This window comes from Rhinoraja longicauda, chromosome 34, assembly GCF_053455715.1.
Source record: "Rhinoraja longicauda isolate Sanriku21f chromosome 34, sRhiLon1.1, whole genome shotgun sequence".
NCBI lineage: Eukaryota > Metazoa > Chordata > Chondrichthyes > Rajiformes > Arhynchobatidae > Rhinoraja > Rhinoraja longicauda.
Window position 1 is genome coordinate 9,096,617 of NC_135986.1, and position 24,364 is coordinate 9,120,980.

A 24,364-nucleotide genomic window follows, 5' to 3' on the forward strand; every position below is an offset into this window, starting at 1 on the left:
CAACTCCGACTCTGATTCCGACTCCACAGCCCTGAAGGTCCAAATGACCTTTTCATATAGAAAGTGTAAGAAAATAACTGCAGATGCTGGTACAAATCGAAGGGTATTTATTTCACAAAATGCTGGAGTAACTCAGCAGGTCAGGCAGCATCTCAGGAGCGAAGGAATGGGTGACGTTTCAGGTCGAGACCCTTCTTCAGACTGTTTAGTATAGTTTGGTGTGGAGACACAGCGTGGAAACAGAATGTCCCAGTTCTTGGGTACACGTGAGCATAAACTACCATTGAACTGAAGAAGAGTCTCGACCCGACAACGTCACCCATTCCTTTTGTCCAGAGATTCTGCCTGTACCGCTGAGTTACTCTAGCATTTTGTGTCTATCTTCAATGTAAACCGGCATCTACAGTTCCTTCCTACACACCATTGAACCAGTAATATACATCAATGAAGATGGATGCAAAAAGCTGGAGTAACGCAGCATCTGTGGAGAAAAGGACTAGGTGACGTTACTGGGCGAGATCCTTCTTCAGACTAAAACGTCACCCATTCCTTTTCTCCAGAGATGCTGCCTGTCCTGCTGAGTTACCCCAGCTTTTTGTGTCTATCTTCGGTGTAATCCACCATCTGCAGTTTCTTCCCACACAATATATATCAATAACTTGGATGCAGACTAGAGAGGGGCATGATCAATACGTCTACAGATCACACAAAGGATGGTGGAGTTGTTAAGCAGCTTTAGATTGTAGTGAGATGTCGACGTTTTGATGAAACAGGCGATGGCGTTTAATGGTGGCAAATCTGTGATGATGCACTTTGGGAGCACTAATGAGGCCACATATTAGACACCATCCTGTACCCTTCAAGATTTGTAAATAAATGTTAGTCGTAACCTGGCCATGGTCCTGGCGGCAGCACTGGGCGGGAGTTGCAAGATCGGCCTGGCTGGATGATGTGCCGATGTCCCCTACCCCCACCGCACTGCAGGCCACGTCTCTTCCACTTGCTCGGCCACTTGGAATTGCGCCCGATCTAATGAACACGACTTTCAGGTGTGGCACGGTGGCGCAGCGGTAGAGTTGCTGCTTTATAGCGAATGCAGCGCCGGAGACCCGGGTTCCATCCCGACTACGGGCGCCGTCTGTACGGAGTTTGTAAGTTCTCCCCGTGACCTGCGTGGATTTTCTCTGAGATCTTCGGTTTCCTCCCACATAATCCATGATCACAATGAATGGCGGTGCTGACTCGAAGGGCCAGACGGCCTCCCCTGCACCAATTTTCTATGTTTCTACTCCAAAGACGTACAGGCATATAGGTTAATTGGCTTGGTAAATGTAAAAAGTGCGTGTTGGATAGTTTTTAGTATGCAGGGATCGCTGGTCGGCGTGGACCCGGTGGGCCGAAGGGCCTGTTTTCGCGCTGTATCTCTAAACTAAACTAAACTAAAAACTGAACAGGCAGCAATGGTCCCAACGCTGATCCTTGTGGGGCACCACTAGTCACAAGCATCCAATTGCAAAAACAACCAGCAGTTGCCAAACCAATTTTGGATCCAGAGGGATGAGATGTTTAGGTGGGTGAAGGGGCTGCTAATTAAGTGGTCTGCTTTATCCTGAATGGTCGTTGAGCTTCAGTGACGTTGAAACTGCACTCATCCAAGAACACGTGGCTTTTATGTGTTCAGTTCAGTTTAGAAGTACTGCGCAGAAACAGGCCCTTCGGCCCACCGTGTCCCTGCCGACCAGTGATCCCAGCACACTAACACTATCCTACACACACTAGGGATAATTTACAAATTTTACTAAGCCAATTAGCCTACAAACCTGTACGTCTTTGGAGCATTGGAGAAAACTGGTCACGGGGAGAACGTACAGACTCCGTACAGACTCCGTACAGACAGCACCCAAGGTCAGGATTGAACCCGGGTCTCTGGTGCTATGTGCCGCCCCGCATGTGATTGACAGGCCTTGTTGCTTCAGAAGATGGTTCATTCAGCACAGGAAACTCAGGGCCTGTGACTTGCTGTGCTCACAGCACATATGTGTCTCGTCCAGAGCTCTGCTCGATAATGACCCAGGACATTGGTGAGGAACTCTGTAATCATGCATATCTACTGGAGCGACTAGGCTTGTATACACTGGAATTTAGAAGGATGAGAGGGGATCTTATCGAAACGTATAAGATTATTAAGGGGTTGGACATGTTCCCAATGTTGGGGGAGTCCAGAAAAAGGGGCCACAGTTTAAGAATAAGGGATAGGCCATTTAGAACGGAGATGAGGAAAAGCTTTTTCACTCAGAGAGTTGTGAATCTGTGGAATTCTCTGCCTCAGAAGGCAGTGGAGGCCAGTTCTATGAATGCATTCAAGAGAGCTAGATAGAGCTCTTAAGGATAGCGGAGTCAGGGGGTATGGGGAGAAGGCAGGAACGGGGTACTGATTGAGAATGATCAGCCATGATCACATTGAATGGCGGTGCTGGCTCGAAGGGCCGAATGGCCTCCTCCTGCACCTATTGTCTATTGTAATCATGCATATGTACGTAATGCTGACCTGTGGTATTTTGTTTGAGGTTTGCTGAGGAGCTCTGTAAAAAATTTGCAATCTCATAGCTGACTTCCCCATTTCTGAATGTTTCATGGATGCAGTAGCATGGAAGAAACAGCAAGAGTTGCTGAACCTTGCAATGAGAAACCCTTGCGGTGATATCCTGTGGTTGGGATGATCGACCTCCAACAATCACAGTCATTTCCTTTGCACAAGAGATCACCCCTGCCACGTAGGAGCATTGATTCATCAACTGAGGGAGGGCTATAGATTTTTTGTTTAGTTTAGGGATACAGCACGGAAACAGGCCCTTCAGCCCACGCCGACCAGCCATCCCGGCACACTGACACTATCCTACACACACTAGGGACAATTTACAATTATACCAAGACAATTAGCCAACAAACCTGTACGTTTTTGGAGAGTGGGAGGCAACTGGAAGCCCCTTGGAGAAAACCCACGCAGGTCACGTGAAGAACAAAAAAAAAACTGTACAGACAGCACCCGTAGTCGGTGTAAGAAAATAACTGCAGATGCTGGTACAAATCGAAGGTATTTATTTCACAAAATGCTGGAGTAACTCAGCGGGTCAGGCAGCATCTTAGGAGAGAAGGAATGGGTGACGTTTGAGGAAGGATATTCTTGCTATTGAGGGCGTGCAGCGTAGGTTCACCAGGTTAATTCCCGGAATGGTGGGACTGTCATATGTTGATAGACTGGAGCGACTAGGCTTGTATACACTGGAATTTAGAAGGATGAGAGGAGATCTTAGCGAAACGTAGGCCATTTAGAACTGAGATGAGGAAAAACTTTTTCAGTCAGAGAGTTGTGAATCTGTGGAATTCTCTGCCTCAGAAGGCAGTTGAGGCCAATTCTCTGAATGCATTCAAGAGAGAGCTTGACAGAGCTCTTAATGATAGCGGAGTCAGGGGGTATGGGGAGAAGGCAGGAACGGGGTACTGATTGAGAATGATCAGCCATGATCACATTGAATGGCGATGCTGGCTCGAAGGGCCGAATGGCTCCTCCTGCACCTATTGTCTATTGTCTATTGTTTCGGGTCGAGACCCTTCTTCAGACTGATGTCAGGGAGGCGGGAGAAAGGAAGGATATAGGTGGAGACAGGAAGATAGAGGGAGAACTGGGAAGGGGGAGGGGAAGAGAGGGACAGAAGAACTATCTAAAGTTGGAGAAGTCGATGTTCATACCACTGGGCTGCAAGCTGCCCAGGCGAAATATGAGGTGCTGTTCCTCCAATTTACGGTGGGCCTCAGTATGGCACTGGAGGAGGCCCATGACTAAAAGGTCAGACTGGGAGTGGGAGGGGGAGCACTTCAGCTCCCCTTCAACTCCCCCTCCCACTCCCAGTCTGACCTTTCTGTCATGGGCCTCCTCCAGTGCCAGAGTGAGGCCCACCGGAAATTGGAGGAACAGCACCTCATATTTCAATTGGGCAGCTTGCAGCCCAGCGGTATGCACCCGTAGTCAGGATGGATCCCGGGCCTCTGGCGCTGTAAGGCAGCAACTCTACCGCTGTGCCACCGTGACGCCCTTGGCTGTTTGGAAAAAGTTTCCCTGATCAATGCCATGTGACATTGAGGTCAGCTGTCAATGTTGTAAACTCCCAGAGATAGACACAAAAAGCTGGAGTAACTCAGCGGGACAGGCAGCATCTCTGGAGAGAAGGAATGGGCGACGATTCGGGTCGAGACCCTTCTTATTCTTATTCTTATTCCTATACTAGATTCTTTCTAGCCAGAGATGCTGCCTGACCCGCTGAGTTACTCCAGCTTTTTGTGTAGATCTTCGGTTTAATCCAGCACCTGCAGTTGCTTCCTACAGGCACGTTGTAGACTCCCAGTGCTACTGTCTTCTGCCTGTACTACGGTACCATTAAGCCTGGTGCAACTGTGTTGCCAGTGGAAGTCCACACAGACAGGGATTGTGATGCAGGTGTCTGGTATTTGCTCTGTCTGGTAATTGCTTGAATAGCTTATCAGACAATTCTCTGTTGACGCACTAATCCTCATTTATTTGTGAGCAGGTCATTGCATGATTTAGTGCGAACAACTTTGCTTTGTCAAAATGGTGTCCAGATCAATGAAGAGTCATCCCCTTTGGTTTTATCCTGTTTTTGTTTTAACATAGCATCTACGATTACAGTAGATGTACAATAGACAATAGACAATAGGTGCAGGAGGAGGCCATTCGGCCCTTCGAGCCAGCACCACCATTCAATGTGATCATGGCTGATCATTCTCAATCAGTACCCCGTTCCTGCCTTCTCCCCATACCCCCTGACTCCGCTATCCTTAAGAGCTCTATCTAGCTCTCTCTTGAATGCATACAGTAGATTACAGCTTACAACGCCACAGTCCCAGGTTCAATCCCGACTACGGGTGCTGTCTGTGCGGAGTTCGAACGATCTCCACGTGACGTAAGGTCGGCACGGTGGCGCGGCGGTAGAGTTACCGCCTTACAGCGAATGCAGCGCCGGAGACTCTGGTTCGATCCTGACTACGGGCGCCGTCTGTACGGAGTTTGCACGTTCTCCCCGTGACCTGCGTGGGTTTTCGCCAAGATCTTCGGTTTCCTCCTGCACTCCAAAGATGTGCGGGTTTGTAGGTTAATTGGCTGGACAAATGTAAAAATTGTCCCCAGTGGGTGTAGGATAGTGTTAGTGTGCGGGGATCGCTGGGCGGCGCGGACCCGATGGGCCGAAGGGCCTGTTTCCGCGCTGTATCTCTCTAAATCTAAAATCTAAAACCTGCGTGGATTTTCCCCGAGATCTTCGGTTTCATCTCACACTCCAAAGACCTACAGGTTTGTAGGTTAATTGGCTTGGTATAAATGTAAATTGTCCCTCGTGTGTGTAGGACAGTGCTAGTGTGCAGGGATCGCTGGTCGGGGCAGACTCGGTGGGCCGAAGGGCCTGTTGGTCTGCGATGTATCTCTAAACTAAACAAAACTAAATTTTGTACATTACGTCTGTCTTCATGCACGCGTGTGCTCCCATAATAGAACTAAAGTAGAAAGCAATTATTTTCCAGTTACATATATTGACATTGCTACTCATGGAGTGTGTAATGATAATTGGGTAATGCCCTGGGAGAGAGTGTGGCTGAAAATGGCTGTGACGAATTTCAAACAGACTTTGTGTAACGAACGTTACTACAATAGCAGGAGAAATCGGCCTGCTTTTATCGAAGATTCTTGTGGTTATTGTCACGATTCATCTGGTCATGGAGGATAGGCAGGTTGCTGCCTGACCTGCTGAGTTACTCCAGCATTTTGTGAATAAATACCTTCCAGTCATGGACAATAGACAATAGACAATAGGTGCAGGAGTAGGCCATTCAGCCCTTCGAGCCAGCACCGCCATTCAATGCGATCATGGCTGATCACTCTCAATCAGTACCCCGTTCCTGCCTTCTCCCCATATCCCCTCACTCCGCTATCCTTAAGAGCTCTATCCAGCTCTCTCTTGAAAGCATCCAACGAACTGGCCTCCACTGCCTTCTGAGGCAGAGAATTCCACAACTTCACCACCCTCTGACTGAAAAAGTTCTTCCTCATCTCCGTTCTAAATGGCCTACCCCTTATTCTTAAACTGTGGCCCCTTGTTCTGGACTCCCCCAACATTGGGAACATGTTATCTGCCTCTAATGTGTCCAATCCCCTAATTATCTTATATGTTTCAATAAGATCCCCCCTCATCCTTCTAAATTCCAGTGTATACAAGCCCAATCGCTCCAGCCTTTCAACATACGACAGTCCCGCCATTCCGGGAATTAACCTAGTGAACCTACGCTGCACGCCCTCCATAGCAAGAATATCCTTCCTCAAATTTGGAGACCAAAACTGCACACAGTACTCCAGGTGCGGTCTCACCAGGGCCCGGTACAACTGTAGAAGGACCTCTTTGCTCCTATACTCCACTCCTCTTGTTACGAAGGCCAACATTCCATTGGCTTTCTTCACTGCCTGCTGTACCTGCATGCTTCCTTTCATTGACTGATGCACTAGGACACCCAGATCTCGTTGAACTCCCCCTCCTCCTAACTTGACACCATTCAGATAATAATCTGCCTTTCTATTCTTACTTCCAAAGTGAATAACCTCACACTTATCTACATTAAACTGCATCTGCCATGTATCCGCCCACTCACACAACCTGTCCAAGTCACCCTGCAGCCTTATTGCATCTTCCTCACAATTCACACTACCCCCCAACTTAGTATCATCTGCAAATTTGCTAATGGTACTTTTAATCCCTTCGTCTAAGTCATTAATGTATATCGTAAATAGCTGGGGTCCCAGCACCGAACCTTGCGGTACCCCACTGGTCACTGCCTGCCATTCCGAAAGGGACCCATTTATCCCCACTCTTTGCTTTCTGTCTGTCAACCAATTTTCTATCCATGTCAGTACCCTACCCCCAATACCATGTGCCCTAATTTTGCCCACTAATCTCCTATGTGGGACCTTGTCGAAGGCTTTCTGAAAGTCGAGGTACACCACATCCACTGACTCTCCCTTGTCAATTTTCCTAGTTACATCCTCAAAAAATTCCAGTAGATTTGTCAAGCATGATTTCCCCTTCGTAAATCCATGCTGACTCGGAATGATCCCGTTACTGCTATCCAAATGCTCAGCAATTTCGTCTTTTATAATTGACTCCAGCATCTTCCCCACCACTGATGTCAGACTAACTGGTCTATAATTACCCGTTTTCTCTCTCCCTCCTTTCTTAAAAAGTGGGATAACATTTGCTATCCTCCAATCCACAGGAACTGATCCTGAATCTATAGAACATTGAAAAATGATCTCCAATGCTTCCACTATTTCTAGAGCCACCTCCTTAAGTACTCTGGGATGCAGACCATCAGGCCCTGGGGATTTATCAGCCTTCAGTCCCATCAGTCTACCCAAAACCACTTCCTGCCTAATGTGGTGTGGACGGGCTGCAGATAGGGTTGTCAATAGACAATAGGTGCAAGAGGAGGCCATTCGGCCCTTCGAGCCACCACCGCCATTCAATGTGATCATGGCTGATCATTCTCAATCAGTACCCCGTTCCTGCCTTCTCCCCATACCCCCCCTGACTCCGCTATCCTTAAGAGCTCTATCTAGCTCTCTCTTGAATGCACTCAGAGAATTGGCCTCCACTGCCTTCTGAGGCAGAGAATTCCACAGATTCACAACTCTCTGACTGAATTTTTTTCCCCTCATCTCAGTTCTAAATGGCCTACCGCTTATTCTTAAACTGTGGCCCCTTGTTCTGGACTCCCCCAACATTGGGAACATGTTTCCTGCCTCTAACGTGTTCAACCCCTTAATAATCTTATATGTTTCGATAAGATCTCCTCTCACCCTTCTAATGGCACCAAAGAACAAATGCAACTGTGGAGAGGTGCAGACAATGGTGACCTACTGATGTGGTGGAGAGACATGCACTATGGACGATCTCCACAGAAGCAGAGATGTGGCACTGGCTGTGGCAAAGCGATTGAGGGAGTGCAGCGTCGGTTTACCAGTTTAATTCCCTGAATGGCGGGACTGTCATGTGTTGATAGACTGGAGCGACTAGGCTTGTATACACTGGAATTTAGAAGGAGAAAAGATATAGGTGTTTCGGGTCAAGACCCTTCTTCAGTGAGGGGCACTGAGGGGCCTCTTGTTATTTGTTCTCATCCTATCAAGAGAGAGCTAGATAGAGCTCTTAAGGATAGCGGGGTCAGGGGGTATGGGGAGAGGGCAGGAACGGGTTACTGATTGAGAATGATCAGCCATGATCACATTGAATGGCGGTGCTGGCTCGAAGGGCCGAATGGCCTCTTCCTGCACCTATTGTCTATTGTCTATCAGGGTATTTACCACATCCGACGCACGCCTTGCCTTCCTTTTCTGCAACTGCAAACCAATGTTTTCTCTCTTTCCCAGTTGTAACAGCACGCCACAAACGCTTTTCACAGTACCTCGGTACACTTGACAATAAACGAAACAAACTAGATTCTATGATCTGAAGCATGAGCTGTTTCTACTTCCACCGGTGCTGTCGAACCCACCGGGTGCTTCCAGCATTCTTTGCTTTTCCTTCAGATTCTTTTAATTTTCTTCCCCTTTGGTCTAAATCTGGTTTAGTTTAGACGTACAGCCGCGGAAACAAGCCCTTCGGACCACCGCGTGTCTAACATGTCCAACCCCTTAATAATCTTATACGTTTCGATAAGATCTCCTCTCATCCTTCTAAATTCCAGTGTATACAAGCCTAGTCGCTCCAGTCTTTCAACATATGATAGTCCCGCCATTCTGGGAATTAACCTAGTAAACCTACGCTGCACGCCCTCAATAGCAAGAATATCCTTCCTCAAAATTGGAGACCAAAACTGCACACAGTACTCCAGGTGCGGTCGCACTAGGGCCCTGTACAACTGCAGAAGGACCTCTTTGCTCCTATACTCAACTCCTCTTGTTATGAAGGCCAACATTCCATTGGCTTTCTTCACTGTCAATGATCTCACTCCCAAATAAGGGACAAGGTGATGTCACCGCCCCGCGCCCCACGTGACCTCACCCAGCCAGCAGCCACGTGCTCCTGCTCCACCAATGGCGGCCGCCCGGGCCAGGAGGAGGGTTGTTACGCAACCTCTGTTAGGCGACTCCCGGGCCTCCGGACCTACAGTGTCCGGGCCTACAGCGTCCGGGCCTACAGCATCCGGGCCTATAGTGTCCGGGCCTACAGCATCCGGGCCTAATATGGGACAAGGGCGGTCCCGCATGGGGCAAACCAATTTAGCCCAAAATACGGGATGTCCCGGCTAATAAGGGACAGTTGGCAAACAAACAGCTGCAGATCAGACAACTGAACCATCCTACCGCAATGAGAGAGCAGTCCTGATTTACTAATGGACTATCTTTGATCGGACTTTACTGGCTTTACCTTGCACTGAACGTTATTCCCTTATCATGTATTTGTACACTGAATGGCTCGATCATGTATATCTTTCCGCTGACTGCTTAGTACACAATAGACAATAGACAATAGGTGCAGGAGGAGGCCATTCGGCCCTTCGAGCCAGCACCGCCATTCAATGTGATCATGGCTGATCATTCTCAATCAGTACCTCGTTCCTGCCTTCTCCCCATACCCCCTGACTCCGCTATCCTTAAGAGCTCTATCTAGCTCTCTCTTGAATGCATTCAGAGAATTGGCCTCCACTGCCTTCTGAGGCAGAGAATTCCACAGATTCACAACTGAAAACCCCTTATTCTTAAACTGTGGCCCCTGGTTCTGGACTCCCCCAACATTGGGAACATGTTTCCTGCCTCTAACGTGTCCAACCCCTTAATAATCTTATACAACAAAAGCTTTTCACTCTACCTCGGTACACGTGGCAATAAACTAAAGTGAAACTGAGATGGTTCTCCATACAATAAGACCCCATCAACTCATTGGCTGACACGGTGCTTTTTGTAATTTTCCAGCATTTCTGCTAGAATACCCAATTGGAAGTATTTTCTTTTGTGTCTTTATACGCTGGGGTTATTTCGAGGTAATTGGTGTCTTGTTGCAAATAGATCTGAGGTTGAAAAATTGCCCTTTTGTACTACTGCTATATAATGCACCATTAGATCATTCTAACCTGCCGATTCTATGGACAGAAATACTGATGAGTCTCTTTCTTCTTCACCCAGGGCCGTCATGTCAAAACAGGGCAGCTTGCAGCCATCAAAGTTATGGATGTCACAGAGGTAAGGAAAGCCTTTCATTACTGTGTTTGCGACGAACTGCCTGTATTTTCTGAGGTCATGTCAAGTCAAGTCAAGTCAAGTTTATTAGTCACATACACATACACGATGTGCAGTGAAATGAAAGTGGCAATGCCTGCGGATTGTGCACAAAAAATAATTACAGTTACAGCATATAAATAAAGTTAATAAGTTACTATAGTGTAGACAAAAATTTAGTCTCTGGAGTTATAAAAGTTGACAGTCCTGATGGCCTGTGGGAAGAAACTCCGTCTCATCCTCTCTGTTTTCACAGCGTGACAGCGGAGGCATTTGCCTGACCGTAGCAGCTGGAACAGTCCGTTACTGGGGTGGTAGGGGTCCCTCATAATCTTGCTTGCTCTGGATCGGCACCTCCTGATGTATAGGTCCTGCAGGGGGGCGAGTGTAGTTCCCATGGTGCGTTCTGCCGAACGCACTACTCTCCGCAGGGCCATCCTGTCCTGGGCAGAGCTGTTCCCAAACCAGATTGTGATGTTGCCGGACAAGATGCTCTCTACAGCCCCAGAGTAGGAGCACTGAAGGATCCTCAGAGACACTCTGAATTTCCTCAGCTGTCTGAGGTGGTAAAGGCGCTGCTTTGCCTTACCCACCAGTGGGGCAATGTGCGTTGTCCATGTCAGATCCTCTGTGATGCGGACTCTCAAGTATTTAAAGTCGTGTTTGGAACATGTTGGGTGGCACAGTGCTAAAGCTGCTGCCTTACGGCGCCAGAGACCCGGACTCGATCCTCACCGCGGGTGCTGTCTGTGCAGTGTTTGTTACACGCTCCATGTCTGGAAGCTCTTGCACCTGGTCAGGATTGGAATTTTTGTTTACATCAATTTAATTCTCACTTCTAACCACCAAATAGTCTCCCTTCTGCACCTTTCCTAATCACCTTAGGGATCATGGCAGTCGTGAGTGCACTAACTGGCCACTTCCTTTTTATGCAAAGGTGTAGGTTTCCTCATCTTGTACCACTTCTGTTAGCATTAAAGCCTTGCAACATTGATTGTAGAAACGAGGAACTGCAGGTGCTGGTTTACAACAACAAAAAAGACACAAAGTGATGGAGTAACTCAGTGGGTCAGGCAGCATCACTGGAGAAGGAAGGCACAAAGTGATGGAGTAACTCAGTGGGTCAGGCAGCATCTCTGGAGAAAGTAGACACAAAATTCTGGGCTAACTCAGTGGGTCAGGCAGCATCTCTGGAGAAGGTAGACACAAAATGCTGGGCTAACTCAGCGGGTCAGGCAACATCTCGGGAGAGAAGGAATGGGTGACGTTTCGGGTCGAGACCCTTCTTCTCCAAGGACCAAAACAGTCTTTCCAGGTGAGACAAAGGTTCACCTGCACCTCCTCCAACCTCATCTATTGCATCCGTTGGTCTAGATGTCAACTTATTTACATCGGCGAAACCAAGCGCAGGCTCGGCGATCGCTTCGCTCAACACCTGCGCTCGGTCCGCGTTGACCAAACTAATCTCCCGGTGGCCGAGCACTTCAACACCCCCTCCCATTCCCAGTCTGACCTTTCTGCCATGGGCCTCCTCCAGTGCCATAGTGAGGCCCACCGGAAATTGGAGGAACAGCACCTCATATTTCGCCTGGGCAGCTTGCAGCCCAGTGGTATGAACATCGACTTCTCCAACTTTAGATAGTTCTTCTGTCCCTCTCTTCCCCTCCCCCTTCCCAGTTCTCCCTCTATCTTCCTGTCTCCACCTATATCCTTCCTTTGTCCCGCCCCCCTGACATCAGTCTGAAGAAGGGTCTCGACCCGAAACAATAGACAATAGACAAATTTGAGGAAGGATATTCTTGCTATTGAGGGCGTGCAGCGTAGGTTTACTAGGTTAATTCCCAGAATGGCGGGACTGTCATATGTTGATAGACTGGAGCGACTAGGCTTGTACACACTGGAATTTAGAAGGATGAGAGGAGATCTTATCGAAACGTATAAGATTATTAAGGGGTTGGACACGTTAGAGGCAGGAAACATGTTCCCAATGTTGGGGGAGTCCAGAACAAAGGGCCACAGTTTAAGAATAAGGGGTAGGCCATTTAGAACTGAGATGAGGAAAAACTTTTGTGAATCTGTGGACTTCTCTGCCTCAGAAGGCAGTGGAGGCCAATTCTCTGAATGCATTCAAGAGAGGGCTAGATCGAGCTCTTAAGGATAACGGAGTCAGGGGGTATGGGGAGAAGGCAGGAACGGGGTACTGATTGAGAATGATCAGCCATGATCACATTGAATGGCGGTGCTGGCTCAAAGGGCCGAATGGCCTCCTCCTGCACCTATTGTCTATTGTCTAACCAACGATCCTCACACAGTAACACTAGCCTGCCCACACTAGGGACAATTTTACATTCTAATGTAACAAGCCAATTAACCTACAAACCTGTACATCTTTGGAGTGTGGGAGGAAACCGAAACCCTCGCAGGTCACGGGGAGAACGTACAAACTCCGTACCGACAAGCAGCTGTAGTCGGGATCGAACCCGGTTGAGAAAGTGGTGCAGCCTGGTAGATCAGCTGCCTCACTGCACCAGAGACCCGGGTTGGATCGTGGCCTCGGGTGCGGAGTGTGGACGTTCTTGTGACCACGTGAGTTACCCCACGATGGGAGAGGGGGGAACTAGAGCTCACCCGACTCTCAGTCTGAAAAAGGGTTTCCACCCGAAACGTCACCCATTCCCTTTCTGCAAAGATGCTGCTGTACCCAGGACAGAATCCCCCTCGTTCTCACCTTCCACCCCACCAGCCAGCGTATCCAACAAATCATCCTCCAACATTTCCGTCACCTACAACGGGACCCCACCACTGGCCACATCTTCCCATCCCCTCCCCTTTCTGCTTTCCGCAGAGACCGTTCCCTCCGTAACTCCCTGGTCCACTCGTCCCTTCCTACCCAAACCACCCCATCCCCGAGCACTTTCCCCTGCAACCGCAGGCGATGCAACACCTGTCCCTTTGCCTCCCCCCTCAACTCCATCCAAGGACCCAAACAGTCTTTCCAGGTGAGACAGAGGTTCACCTGCACCTCCTCCAACCTCATCTATTGCATCCGCTGCTCTAGATGTCAACTTATTTACATCGGCGAAACCAAACGCAGGCTCGGCGATCGCTTCGCTGAACACCTGCGCTCGGTCCGTGTTAACCAACCTGATCTCCCAGTGGCTGAGCACTTCAACTCCCACTCCCAGTCTGACCTTTCTGTCATGGGCCTCCTCCAGTGCCATAGTGAGGCCCACCGGAAATTGGAGGAACAGCACCTCATATTTCACCTGGGCAGCTTGCAGCCCAGTGGTATGAACATCGACTTCTCCAACTTTAGATAGTTCCTCTGTCCCTCTCTTCCCCTCCTCCTTCCCAGATCTCCCTCTATCTTCCTGTCTCCACCTATATCCTTCCTTTGTCCCGCCCCCCTGACATCAGTCTGAAGAAGGGTCTCGACCCGAAACGTCACCCATTCCTTCTCTCCAGAGATGCTGCCTGACCTGCTGAGTTACTCCAGCATTTTGTGAATAAACTTCTTCAGACTGATGTCAGGAGAGGGGGCGGGACAAAGATGGGATGTAGTCGGAGACAGGAGGACGTGGGAGAACTGGGAAGGGGAGGGGATAGAGAGGGAAAGGGGATGGATGGGGATAGTGACGGGATCCATCTGATTAATTGCAAGGGGGTGGTGGAAAGCTGAAAGAGTGGAGGGGCAGATATTAAAGGACATTTGGACAGGTAGAATCACAATCAGAATAGCCTTTATTGTCATCCAAAAACATGATTTTGGACGATATTCCATTACCCACAGTCCAACAGTAAGAGCAATAAAAATAAAGCAATAACATACAATCACAAAACCAACACAAAACAAAAAGAAACATCCATCACAGTGAGTCTCCTCCAGTCACCTCCTCACTGTGATGGAAGGCCAGAATGTCTTTTCTCTTCCCCTGCCGTCTTCTCCCGTGGTCAGGCTGTTGAAGTTGCCACGTCAGGGCGGTCGGGGCTCTCGACATTTAAGCCCCCGCCGGGCGGAGAAAAACCCGTGGCCTATTCCAGGCCGCGCCGGACGTTGAAAGGACGGTACATGGAGAGGAAAGGTTTAGAGGGATACGGGCCAAACGCGGGTAGGTGGGACTAGTGTAGCTGGGACATCTTGGTCGCCGTGGGCAAGTTGGGCTTTCTCTGAGACAAAACCTAGCAGGTAATAGTTTTTTAACTGCAAAGTGGGGGAGAGGGGATGATAGGCAGATGGTTAAACAAATGCCTGAGATGAGAAGACGGGTGTGAGACAAAATGTATTGCTCTGTTTGTTCCACATAAAATGGAAACATGCCCTGTAGCCCACTTACGCTAATCCCACATTCTCCCCACACTCCTTCATGCACCCCCAACCCCCTTCTTCCCCTGCCCAAACTCTACCACTTGCACATAGACTAAGGAGAAGTCATGGCCAATTAATTGCTTCCAAGATGGCGCCCAGCTCAAGAGACTATTTGCGTGCTAGCCACAGAAGCAGATCTACAATCACATAGTGCAATCGCTCTACACTTTTAAATCTCTGCTCCGACAGCAACATTTTTTACTTTAACGACGATGTGCACTGTAAATGGCTCGATTGCTAACATATATTGTCTTTCCGCTGACTGGTTAGCACGCATCCAAAGCTTTTCACTCTACCTCGGCACAGATGACAATAAACTAAACTAAATTAATTCCGTCGGGATTAATCCCATTGGTTTAGATTTTGATTTATTTAGAGATTCTGCGCGGAAACAGGCCCTTCGGCCCACCGGGTCCGCGCCGCCCAGCGATCCCCGCATATTAACGGCACGGTAGCGCAGCGGTAGAGTTGCTGCTTTACAGCGAATGCAGCGCCGGAGACTCAGGTTCGATCCTGACTACGGGTGCTGCACTGTAAGGAGTTTGTACGTTCTCCCCGTGACCTGCGTGGGTTTTCTCCGAGATCTTCGGTTTCCTCCCACACTCCAAAGACGTACAGGTATGTAGGTTAATTGGCTGGGTAAATGTAAAAATTGTCCCTAAAAGTAAACCTAGCAATTATAGACCTATTAGTTTGACGTCTGTGGTGGGAAAATTAATGGAAAAGATACTTAGGGACAATATATATAATTATTTGGATAATCAAGGCCTGATTAGAAACAGTCAACATGGATTTGTGCCTGGAAGGTCATGTTTGACTAATCTTCTTGAATTTTTTGAAGAGGTTACCAGGGAAATTGATAAGGGCAAGGCTGTGGATGTTGTCTATATGGACTTCAGTAAGGCATTTGACAAGGTTCCACATGGAAGGTTGATTAAGAAGGTTAAATCGTTGGGTATTAATAGTGAGGTTGCAAGATGGATTCAACAATGGCTGAATGGGAGATACCAGAGGGTAACGGTTGACAATTGTATGTCAGGTTGGAGGCCAGTGTCCAGTGGAGTGCCCCAAGGATCTGTGTTGGGTCCACTGTTGTTTGTCATTTACATTAATGATCTGGATGATGGTGTGGCAAATTGGATTAGTAAATATGCAGATGATACTAAGATAGGTGGAGTAGTTGATAGTGAGGTAGATTTTCAAAGTCTACAGAGAGACTTGGGCCTTTTGGAAGGGTGGGCTGAAAGATAGCAGATGGAGTTTAATGCTGATAAGTGTGAGGTGCTGCATTTTGGTAGGACAAATCAAAATAGGACGTACAGGGTAAATGGTAGGGAATTGAGGAATGCAGTGGAACAGAGGGATCTGGGAATAACTGTGCATTGTTCCCTGAAGGTGGAATCTCATGTGGATAGGGTGGTGAAGAAGGCGTTTGGTATGCTTGCCTTTATAAATCAGAGCATCGAGTATAGAAGTTGGGATGTAATGTTGAAATTGTACAGGGCATTGGTGAGGCCGAATCTGGAGTATGGTGTGCAGTTCTGGTCGCCAAATTATAGGAAGGATGTCGACAAAATGGAGAGGGTACAGAGGAGATTTACTAGAATGTTGCCTGGGTTTCAGCACTTAGGCTACAGAGAGAGGTTGAACAGGTTGGGTCTTTATTCTTTGGAGCGTAGAAGGTTGAGGGGGGACTTGATAGAGGTTTTTAAAATTTTGAGAGGGACGGACAGAGTTGACGTGGGTAGGCTTTTCCCTTTGAGAGTGGGGAAGATTCCAACAAGGGGACATAGCTTCAGAATTGAGGGACAAAGGTTTAGGGGTAACATGAGGGGGAACTTCTTTACTCAGAGGGTTGTGGCTGTATGGAATGGGCTTCCGGAGGAAGTGGTGGAGGCTGGCTCGATTTTATTATTTAAGAGTAAATTGGATAGGTATATGGATAGGAGGGGATTGGAGGGTTATGGTCTGAGTGCAGGTAGATGAGACTAGGTCAGGGAGAATGGTCGGCGTGGACTGGTAGGGCCGGACAGGCCTGTTTCCATGCTGTAGTTGTTATATGTTATATGTTAATGGGTGTAGGATAGTGTTAATGTACGGGGATCACTGGGCGGCACGGACTTGGTGGGCCGAAAAGGCCTGTTTCCGGCTGTATATATATGATATGATATGATATATGATATGATATGATATGATTAACACTATCCTACACCCACTAGGGACATTTTTTATTTATTTTTAACATTTGCCCAGCCAATTAGCCTACATACCTGTACGTCTTTGGAGTGTGGGAGGAAACCGAAGATCTCGGAGAAAACCCACGCAGGTCACGGGGAGAACGTACAAACGAACGTACAGACAGCACCCGTAGTCAGGATCGAACCTGTGTCTCCAGCGCTGCATTCGCTGTAAGGCAGCAACTCTACCGCTGCGCCACCGGTTCACGGGAACTACTGCAGTACATCGACCGCGGGGGCTGGCCAGACTTTGAATAGTTTAGTTTAGAGATACAGTGCCAAAAACAGGCCCTTTCGGCCCATTGGGTCCGCGCCGACCAGCGATCCCAGCACACTAACGCTATCCCACAAACACTAGGGACAATTTACACGTACCCCAAGCCAATTAACCTACAAACCTGCACGTCTTTGGAGTGTGGGAGGAAACCGAAGATCTCGGAGAAAACCCAAGCGGGTCACGGAGAGAACGTACAAACTCCGTACAGACAGCGTAGTCGGGATATGGCGGCAAAACCGATGGCGCCTGCATGTGTAATATATGACAATAGACAATAGGTGCAGGAGGAGGCCATTCAGCCCTTCGAGCCAGCACCACCATTCAATGTGATCATGGCTGATCATTCTCAATCAGTACCCCATTCCTGCCTTCTCCCCATACCCCCTGACTCCGCTATCCTTAAGAGCTCTATCTAGCTCTCTCTTGAATGCATTCAGAGAATCGGCCTCCACTGCCTTCTGAGGCAGAGAATTCCACAGATTCACAACTCTCTGACTGAAAAAGTTTTTTCTCATCTCTGTTCTAAATGGCCTACTGCTTATTCTTAAACTGTGTGGCCCCTGGTTCTGGACTCCCCCAACATTGGGAACATGTTTCCTGCCTCTAACGTGTCCAACCCCTTAATAATCTTATACGTTTCGATAAGATCCCCTCTCATCCGTCTAAATTCCAGTGTATATGTAAAAATAATTTCACTGTGCGGTCGCATATGTGACAAAGAAAGCACTATTGAGCTAGATATGGAAACCTGACTGTATGGGTGCAAACGTCACACTGTAGCTGAGCGGTAGAATCTGGGCAGGTGGGGGGATGCTGGAAAGAGTGAATGGCAAGCCAGCATTCTCCCGGTGATCGCATGGGTTTCCTCTGAGGGGGGTCACGGTGGCGCGGCGGTAGAGTCGTTGCCTTCCAGCTCTTGCAGCGCCGGAGACCCGGGTTCCATCCTGACTACGGGTGCTGTCTGTAGGGAGTTTGCACATGCAAACTCCACACAGACAGACAGCATCCGAGAACAGGATCGAACCCTGGTCTCTGGTGCTGTGATGCAGCAGCTCTACCAGCTGCTTCAATGCACTGTCCTAGGTGCAAGCCACAATTCAAAAGTCCTGTTCAAAGCACAAAATCATGACATACTTGCAAATCAGGCTTGAAAAATATAATAGATAGAAATGTTTTAACACCAAGTCTCTTCTTGTCTCCATTTCCAAACATATATTAGACATGCTGCATGCTGCAGTAGAGTTGCTGCCTTACAATTCTTGCAGCGCCAGAGACACGGGTTCCATCCCGACTACGGGCGCTTGTCTGTACGGAGTTTGTACGTTCTCCCCGTGACCACTTGGGTTTTCTCCGAGATCTTCAGTTTCCTCCCACACTCCAAAGACGTACAGGTTTGCAGGATCATTGTCTTGGTAAATGTAACAATTGTCCCTAGTGTGTGTTGGATAGTGTTAGTGTGCGGGGATCGCTGGTCGGCACAGACCCGGTGGACCGAAGGGCCTGTTTCCACGCTGTATCTAAACTAAACTAAACTAATCTTCGGTTTCCTCCCACACTCAAGTTGTACACGTTTGTAGGTTAATTGGCTTGGTGTAAATGTAAAATTTCCCCTAGTGTGTAGGATAGTGTGGGGATCACTGGTCGGCACGGACTTGGTGGGCCGAAGGGCCTGTTTCCGCGCTGTGTCTCTAAACTAAACAAATATAAAATGGGATTAGTGTGAATAGTAGTTGGCATGAACCTGGTGGGCTGAAGGGCAAGTTTCCATGCTGTGTGACTCTGACTCAGCATCATCCCCGATTTGGAAGGCCAACTAACTGCATTTTGCACCCTGCAACAGTTAACTTTTGCCCAAGTCCATAATTAAACATGGAGCTCTCTTAAAAGTAAAATGACCTTTTTGTGGATAGACAGTTATGTTTGCTATTTTTCTATAGAGGGAAAAAAAAGCAAAGAAAATTCTGGTCTCTGCTGAACACCTACATCTTGGTGTGGGTGTACATCGGTGAGCCATTTTGCATGATTGCCATTTTGCACAGTACAATAGCAGCTCGTCCAGGGGCGGAAATAAATGGCTGGATGCAGGCCTCTCTCCCCCTCCCCTCTCCCCTCTCCCCCCTTGTTAAATAGTGTCAACATTTAGCACGGTGGCGCAGCGGTAGAGTTGCTGCCTTACAGCGAATGCAGCGCCGGAGACTCAGGTTCGATCCTGACTACGTCAGTACGGGATTTGTACGTTCTCCCCGTGACCTGCGTGGGTTTTCTCCGAGATCTTCGGTTTCCTCCCACACTCCAAAGACGTGCAGGTTTGTAGGTTAATGGACTGGGTAAATGTAAAAAAAATTGTCCCTAGTGTGTGTGGGATAGTGTTAGTGTGCGGGGATCGCTGGGTGGCGCGGACTCGGTGGGCCGAAGGGCCTGTTTCCGCGCTGTATCTCTAAATCTAAAAATCTAAGATCTCCATCAAAGCCAGAAATATTTCTCAAAAGCTTTCTGCTATGAATTTGACACCATCAGTCAGAGAGTTGTGAATCTGTGGAATTCTCTGCCTCAGAGGGCAGTGGAGGCCAATTCTCTGAATGCATTCAAGAAAGAGCTAGATAGAGCTCTTAAGGATAGCGGAGTCAGGGGGTATGGGGAGAAGGCAGGAACGGGGTACTGATTGAAAATGATCAGCCATGATCACATTGAATGGCGGTGCTGGCTCGAAGGGCCGAATGGCCCCCTCCTGCACCTATTGTCTATTGTCTATTGTCTAAGAGTTTCGTGAACCTTTATTTGCAGGCCTTCAATAACCTGTTTGCCAATTATAACAAAAAAAATACTCAGAAAATCCCCCTTGGAGCCATTACTAGACCACAAAATAAATCTGCTTTGTGAATAAAGGCATTTAATGCCCAATAACTGCGTCTGGCATGTTCCTTTTCAAAATAAATAACCTTTGCTTTCATGTGACTAAATTGTATTTTTTGGTTTCACTGATTTAGATTAGTGACACATACCATAAGGAACCAAACTGCTTAAATGTGCAAATGTCAAGTTTTAACCTTTTTTAAATTCCTGTTTCCCCAATCATCCGGAGTGCAGCAGATAGGTTTTTGTAGGAAGGAACTACGGACGCTGGCTTAAACCATAGACACAAAAACCTGGTGTAACTCAGTGTGTCAGACAGCATCTCTGAAGAAAAGGAATAGGTGACGTTTCGGGCTAGAAACATAGAAAATAGAAACATAGAAAATAGGTGCAGGAGTAGGCCATTCGGCCCTTCGAGCCTGCACCGCCATTCAATATGATCATGGCTGATCATCCAGCTCAGTAACCTGTACCTTTGCCTTCTCTCCATACCCCCTAATCCCTTTAGCCACAAGGGCCACATCTAACTCCCTCTTAAATATAGCCAATGGACTGGCCTCAACTACCTTCTGTGGCAGAGAATTCCACAGACTCACCACTCTCTGTGTGAAGAAATGTTTTCTCATCTCGGTCCTAAAAGACTTCCCCCTTATCCTTAAGCTGTGACCCCTGGTCCTGGACTTCCCCAACATCGGGAACAATCTTCCCGCTTCTAGCCTGTCCAACCCCTTAAGAATTTTATATGTTTCTATAAGATCCCCCCTCAGTCTTCTAAATTCCAGCGAGTATAAGCCTAGTCTATCCAGTCTTTCTTCATATGAAAGTCCTGCCATCCCAGGGATCAATCTGGTAAACCTTCTCTGTACTCCCTCTAAGGCTAGAATGTCTTTCCTCAGATTAGGTTGAAACTGGAAGAAGAGTCTTGACCAGAAACATCACCCATTCCTTCTCTCCAGAGACGCTGTCTGTCCCACTGAGATACTCCAGCTTTTTGATGGATCGTCAGTTTAAGCCGGCATCTGCAGTTCCTTCCAGGAACTCGAGATACAGCATGGAAACAGGCCCTTCGGCCTACCAACACTCTGCCCTTAAATATACCTGGACTATCTCCGACATCTCCCTCCCGTTTCTGGACCTCACCATCTCCATCACAGGAGACAGACTAGTGACGGACATTTACTATAAACCCATTGACTCGCACAGCTATCTGGACTACACTTCTTTCCACCCGGACTCCTGCAAAAAGTCTATCCCCTACTCCCAATTCCTCCGTCTACGCCGCATCTGCGCCCGGGATGAGGTGTTTCACATTAGGGCGTCAGAGATGTCCTCATTCTTCAGGAAACGGGGCTTCCCCTCTTCCATTATAGATGAGGCTCTCACTAGGGTCTCTTCTACATCCCGCAGCTCCGCTCTTGCTCCCCCTCCCCCCACTCGCAACAAGGACAGAATCCCCCTTGTTCTCACCTTCCACCCCACCAGCCAGCATATCCAACAAATCATCCGCCAACATTTCCGTCACCTACAACGGGACCCCACTACTGGCCATATCTTCCCATCCCCTCCCCTTTCTGCGTTCTGCAGAGACCGTTCCCTCCGTAACTCCCTGGTCCACTCGTCCCTTCCTACCCAAACCACCCCATCCCCGGGCACTTTCCCCTGCAACCGCACGAGATGCAACACCTGTCCCTTTACCTCCCCCCCTCAACTCCATCCAAGTACCCAAACAGTCTTTCCAGGTGAGACAGAGGTTCACCTGCACCTCCTCCAACCTCATCTATTGCATCCGCTGCTCTAGATGTCAACTTCTTTACATCGGCGAAACCAAGCGATCGCTTTGCTCAACACCTGCGCTCAGTCCGCCTAAACCAACCTGATCTCCCGGTGGCTGAGCACTTCAACTCCCACTCCCAGTCTGACCTTTCTGTCATGGGCCTCCTCCAGTGCCATAGTGAGGCCCACCGGAAATTGGAGGAACAGCACCTCATATTTCGCCTGGGCAGCTTGCAGCCCAGTGGTATGAACATCGATTTCTCCAACTTTAGATAGTTTCTGTCCCTCTCTTCCCCTCCCCCTTCCCAGTTCTCCCTCTATCTTCCAATTAACCTACAAACCTGCACGTCTTTGGAATGTGGGAGGAAACTGAAGAGGACTCTTGCTGTCATAGGGAGAATGTACAAACTCCACTCAAACAGCAGCCAAGGTCAAGATCTAACCGGGGTCTCTAGCGCTGTGAGGTAGCAGAACTACTACTGTGCCATGTGCCGCCCAAAGACATCTTGGACTGTATGGCATCAATCCTTAACGGTAGCGTAGTAGGTTAATACGATGGTTAAGAAGAACTAAGGGCTTCTTTTCTCTATTAGCTAAGACATCGAATAAAAGAGTGTGTAGAAAGGAACTGCAGATGCTGGCATATACCGACTCGGTGCTGGAGTAACTCAGCAGGTCCAGCAGCATCTCTGGAGAAAAAGGATGGGTGATGTTTCGGGTTGGGACCCTTCAGACTGAATGAAGAAGGGACCCAACCCAAAACATCACCCTTCCTTTTCTCCAGAGATGTTGCCTGACCTGCGTAGTTATGCCAGCGCTTTGTGCCTATCTTTGATAGAACGGAAGAGGTACTTTCTGAAGATAGGCACAAAATGCTTGAGAAACTCAGCGGGACAGGCAGCATCTGTGGATAGAAGGAATGGCCGATGTTTCGCGTCGAGACCCTTCTTTAGACTCCAAAGGGTCTCGACCCGAAACATCGACCATTCCATTTCTCCAGAGATGCTGCCTCTCCCGCTGAGTTACTCCAGCTTTTTGTGTCTATCTTCAGTTTAAACCAGTACCTGCAGTTCCTTCCCACACGCAAAGTAATGCTTCACAGATGAATTCTGAACTCTGAACAAAGCCAACTGTCATTTCCAAGGTATGGAATTGCCACTAAGAACAAGGGGTGGGATATATTAAGCAGCAAGTGAACAGTCAGTTCTTGAAGTTGACGTGTTGGATGCAGGAGAAATGGGCAGGAGTAAAGACCTGAGCCACTTTGACAAGGGCCAAATTGTTCTGGCCAGACGACTGGGTCAGAGCATCTCTGAAACGGCAAGTCTTGTGGGGTGCTCCCGGTCAGCAGTGGTGAGTACCGACCGACAGTGGTCCGAGGAGGGACAAACCACAAACCGGCGACAGGCAGGGTGTTGGGCGCCCAAGGCTCATCAATGCGCGAGGGCAACGAAGGCTATCCCGTCTGATCCGAACCGACAGAAGGTCGACTGTGGCACAAGTCACAGAAAATGTTAATGGTGGTCACGGGAGGAATGTGTCACAATACACAGTGCATCGCACCCTGCTGCGTATGGGGCTGCACACGGAGGACCAACAGAATATTAGGCAGGTGGACGTAATGTTTTGGCTCATCAGGTCATAATGTTTTGGCTGATCGGTGTAAAAACGTTTGGGTATTTTGAATAGCACTGAATGACGTTTTGAAATTTGTTAAAATCCAGGATGAAGAGGAGGAGATCAAGCAGGAGATTAACATGCTGAAGAAGTACTCGCACCATCGAAACATAGCGACGTACTATGGTGCCTTCATCAAGAAGAGCCCCCCAGGCCACGACGACCAGCTCTGGGTAAGGATTACAGTTTGTCATTGAACCGTGACTCTGGGCAGTTACAGTCACCAAGGTACTGTTGGGAAACCCAATATTAACAGTAGACAGTCACTAAATACCGTGACTCTGGGCAGTTAGAGCCACCAAGGTACTGTTGGGAAACCCAAGATTAACAGTAGACAGATGCTGCAGTAACTCAGCAGGTCAGGCAGCATCTCTGGAGAGAAGGAATGGGTGACGTTTCTGGTGGTGACCCTTCTTCAGACTGATGTCAGGGGAGTGGGCGGCAGGTACAGAGATAAAATGTAGTTGGGAGACAGTAAGACTGGTCGGAGAACTGGGAAGGGGGAGGGGGATGGAGAGCAAGATCAAGTAGCCCTTGCTTTCCAGTCTTACTATCTCCAACTACATTTTATATCTGTACTGTCCACTCCCCTGACATCAGACTGAAGAAGGGTCTTGACCTGAAACGTCACCCATTCCTTCTCTCCAGAGATGCTGCCTGACCTGCTGGGTTACTCCAGCATTTTGTGAATAAATGTCTCGACCTGAAATGTCACCCACCCATTCCTTCTCTCCAGAGATGCTGCCTGTCCCGCTGAGATACACCAGCTTTTTGTGTCTGTCTTCGGTTCAAACCAGCGTCTGCAGGTCCTTCCAGGATTGAGTGATCTGTGGCCTGATTCTGCAGAT

General features: G+C 48.4%; 1 protein-coding gene across 1 annotated transcript in view; it reads left to right on the forward strand.

Moving 5' to 3' along the window:
* Positions 1–24,364, forward strand: part of LOC144609331 (mitogen-activated protein kinase kinase kinase kinase 4-like) — a 193,425-nt gene that overhangs the window by 114,747 nt on the left and 54,314 nt on the right. Inside the window, exons 3-4 of the mRNA XM_078427755.1 lie at positions 10,241–10,297; positions 23,564–23,689. Of these exons, the coding sequence (XP_078283881.1) occupies positions 10,241–10,297; positions 23,564–23,689 (183 nt within the window). The remainder of the gene's footprint in view (positions 1–10,240; positions 10,298–23,563; positions 23,690–24,364) is intronic.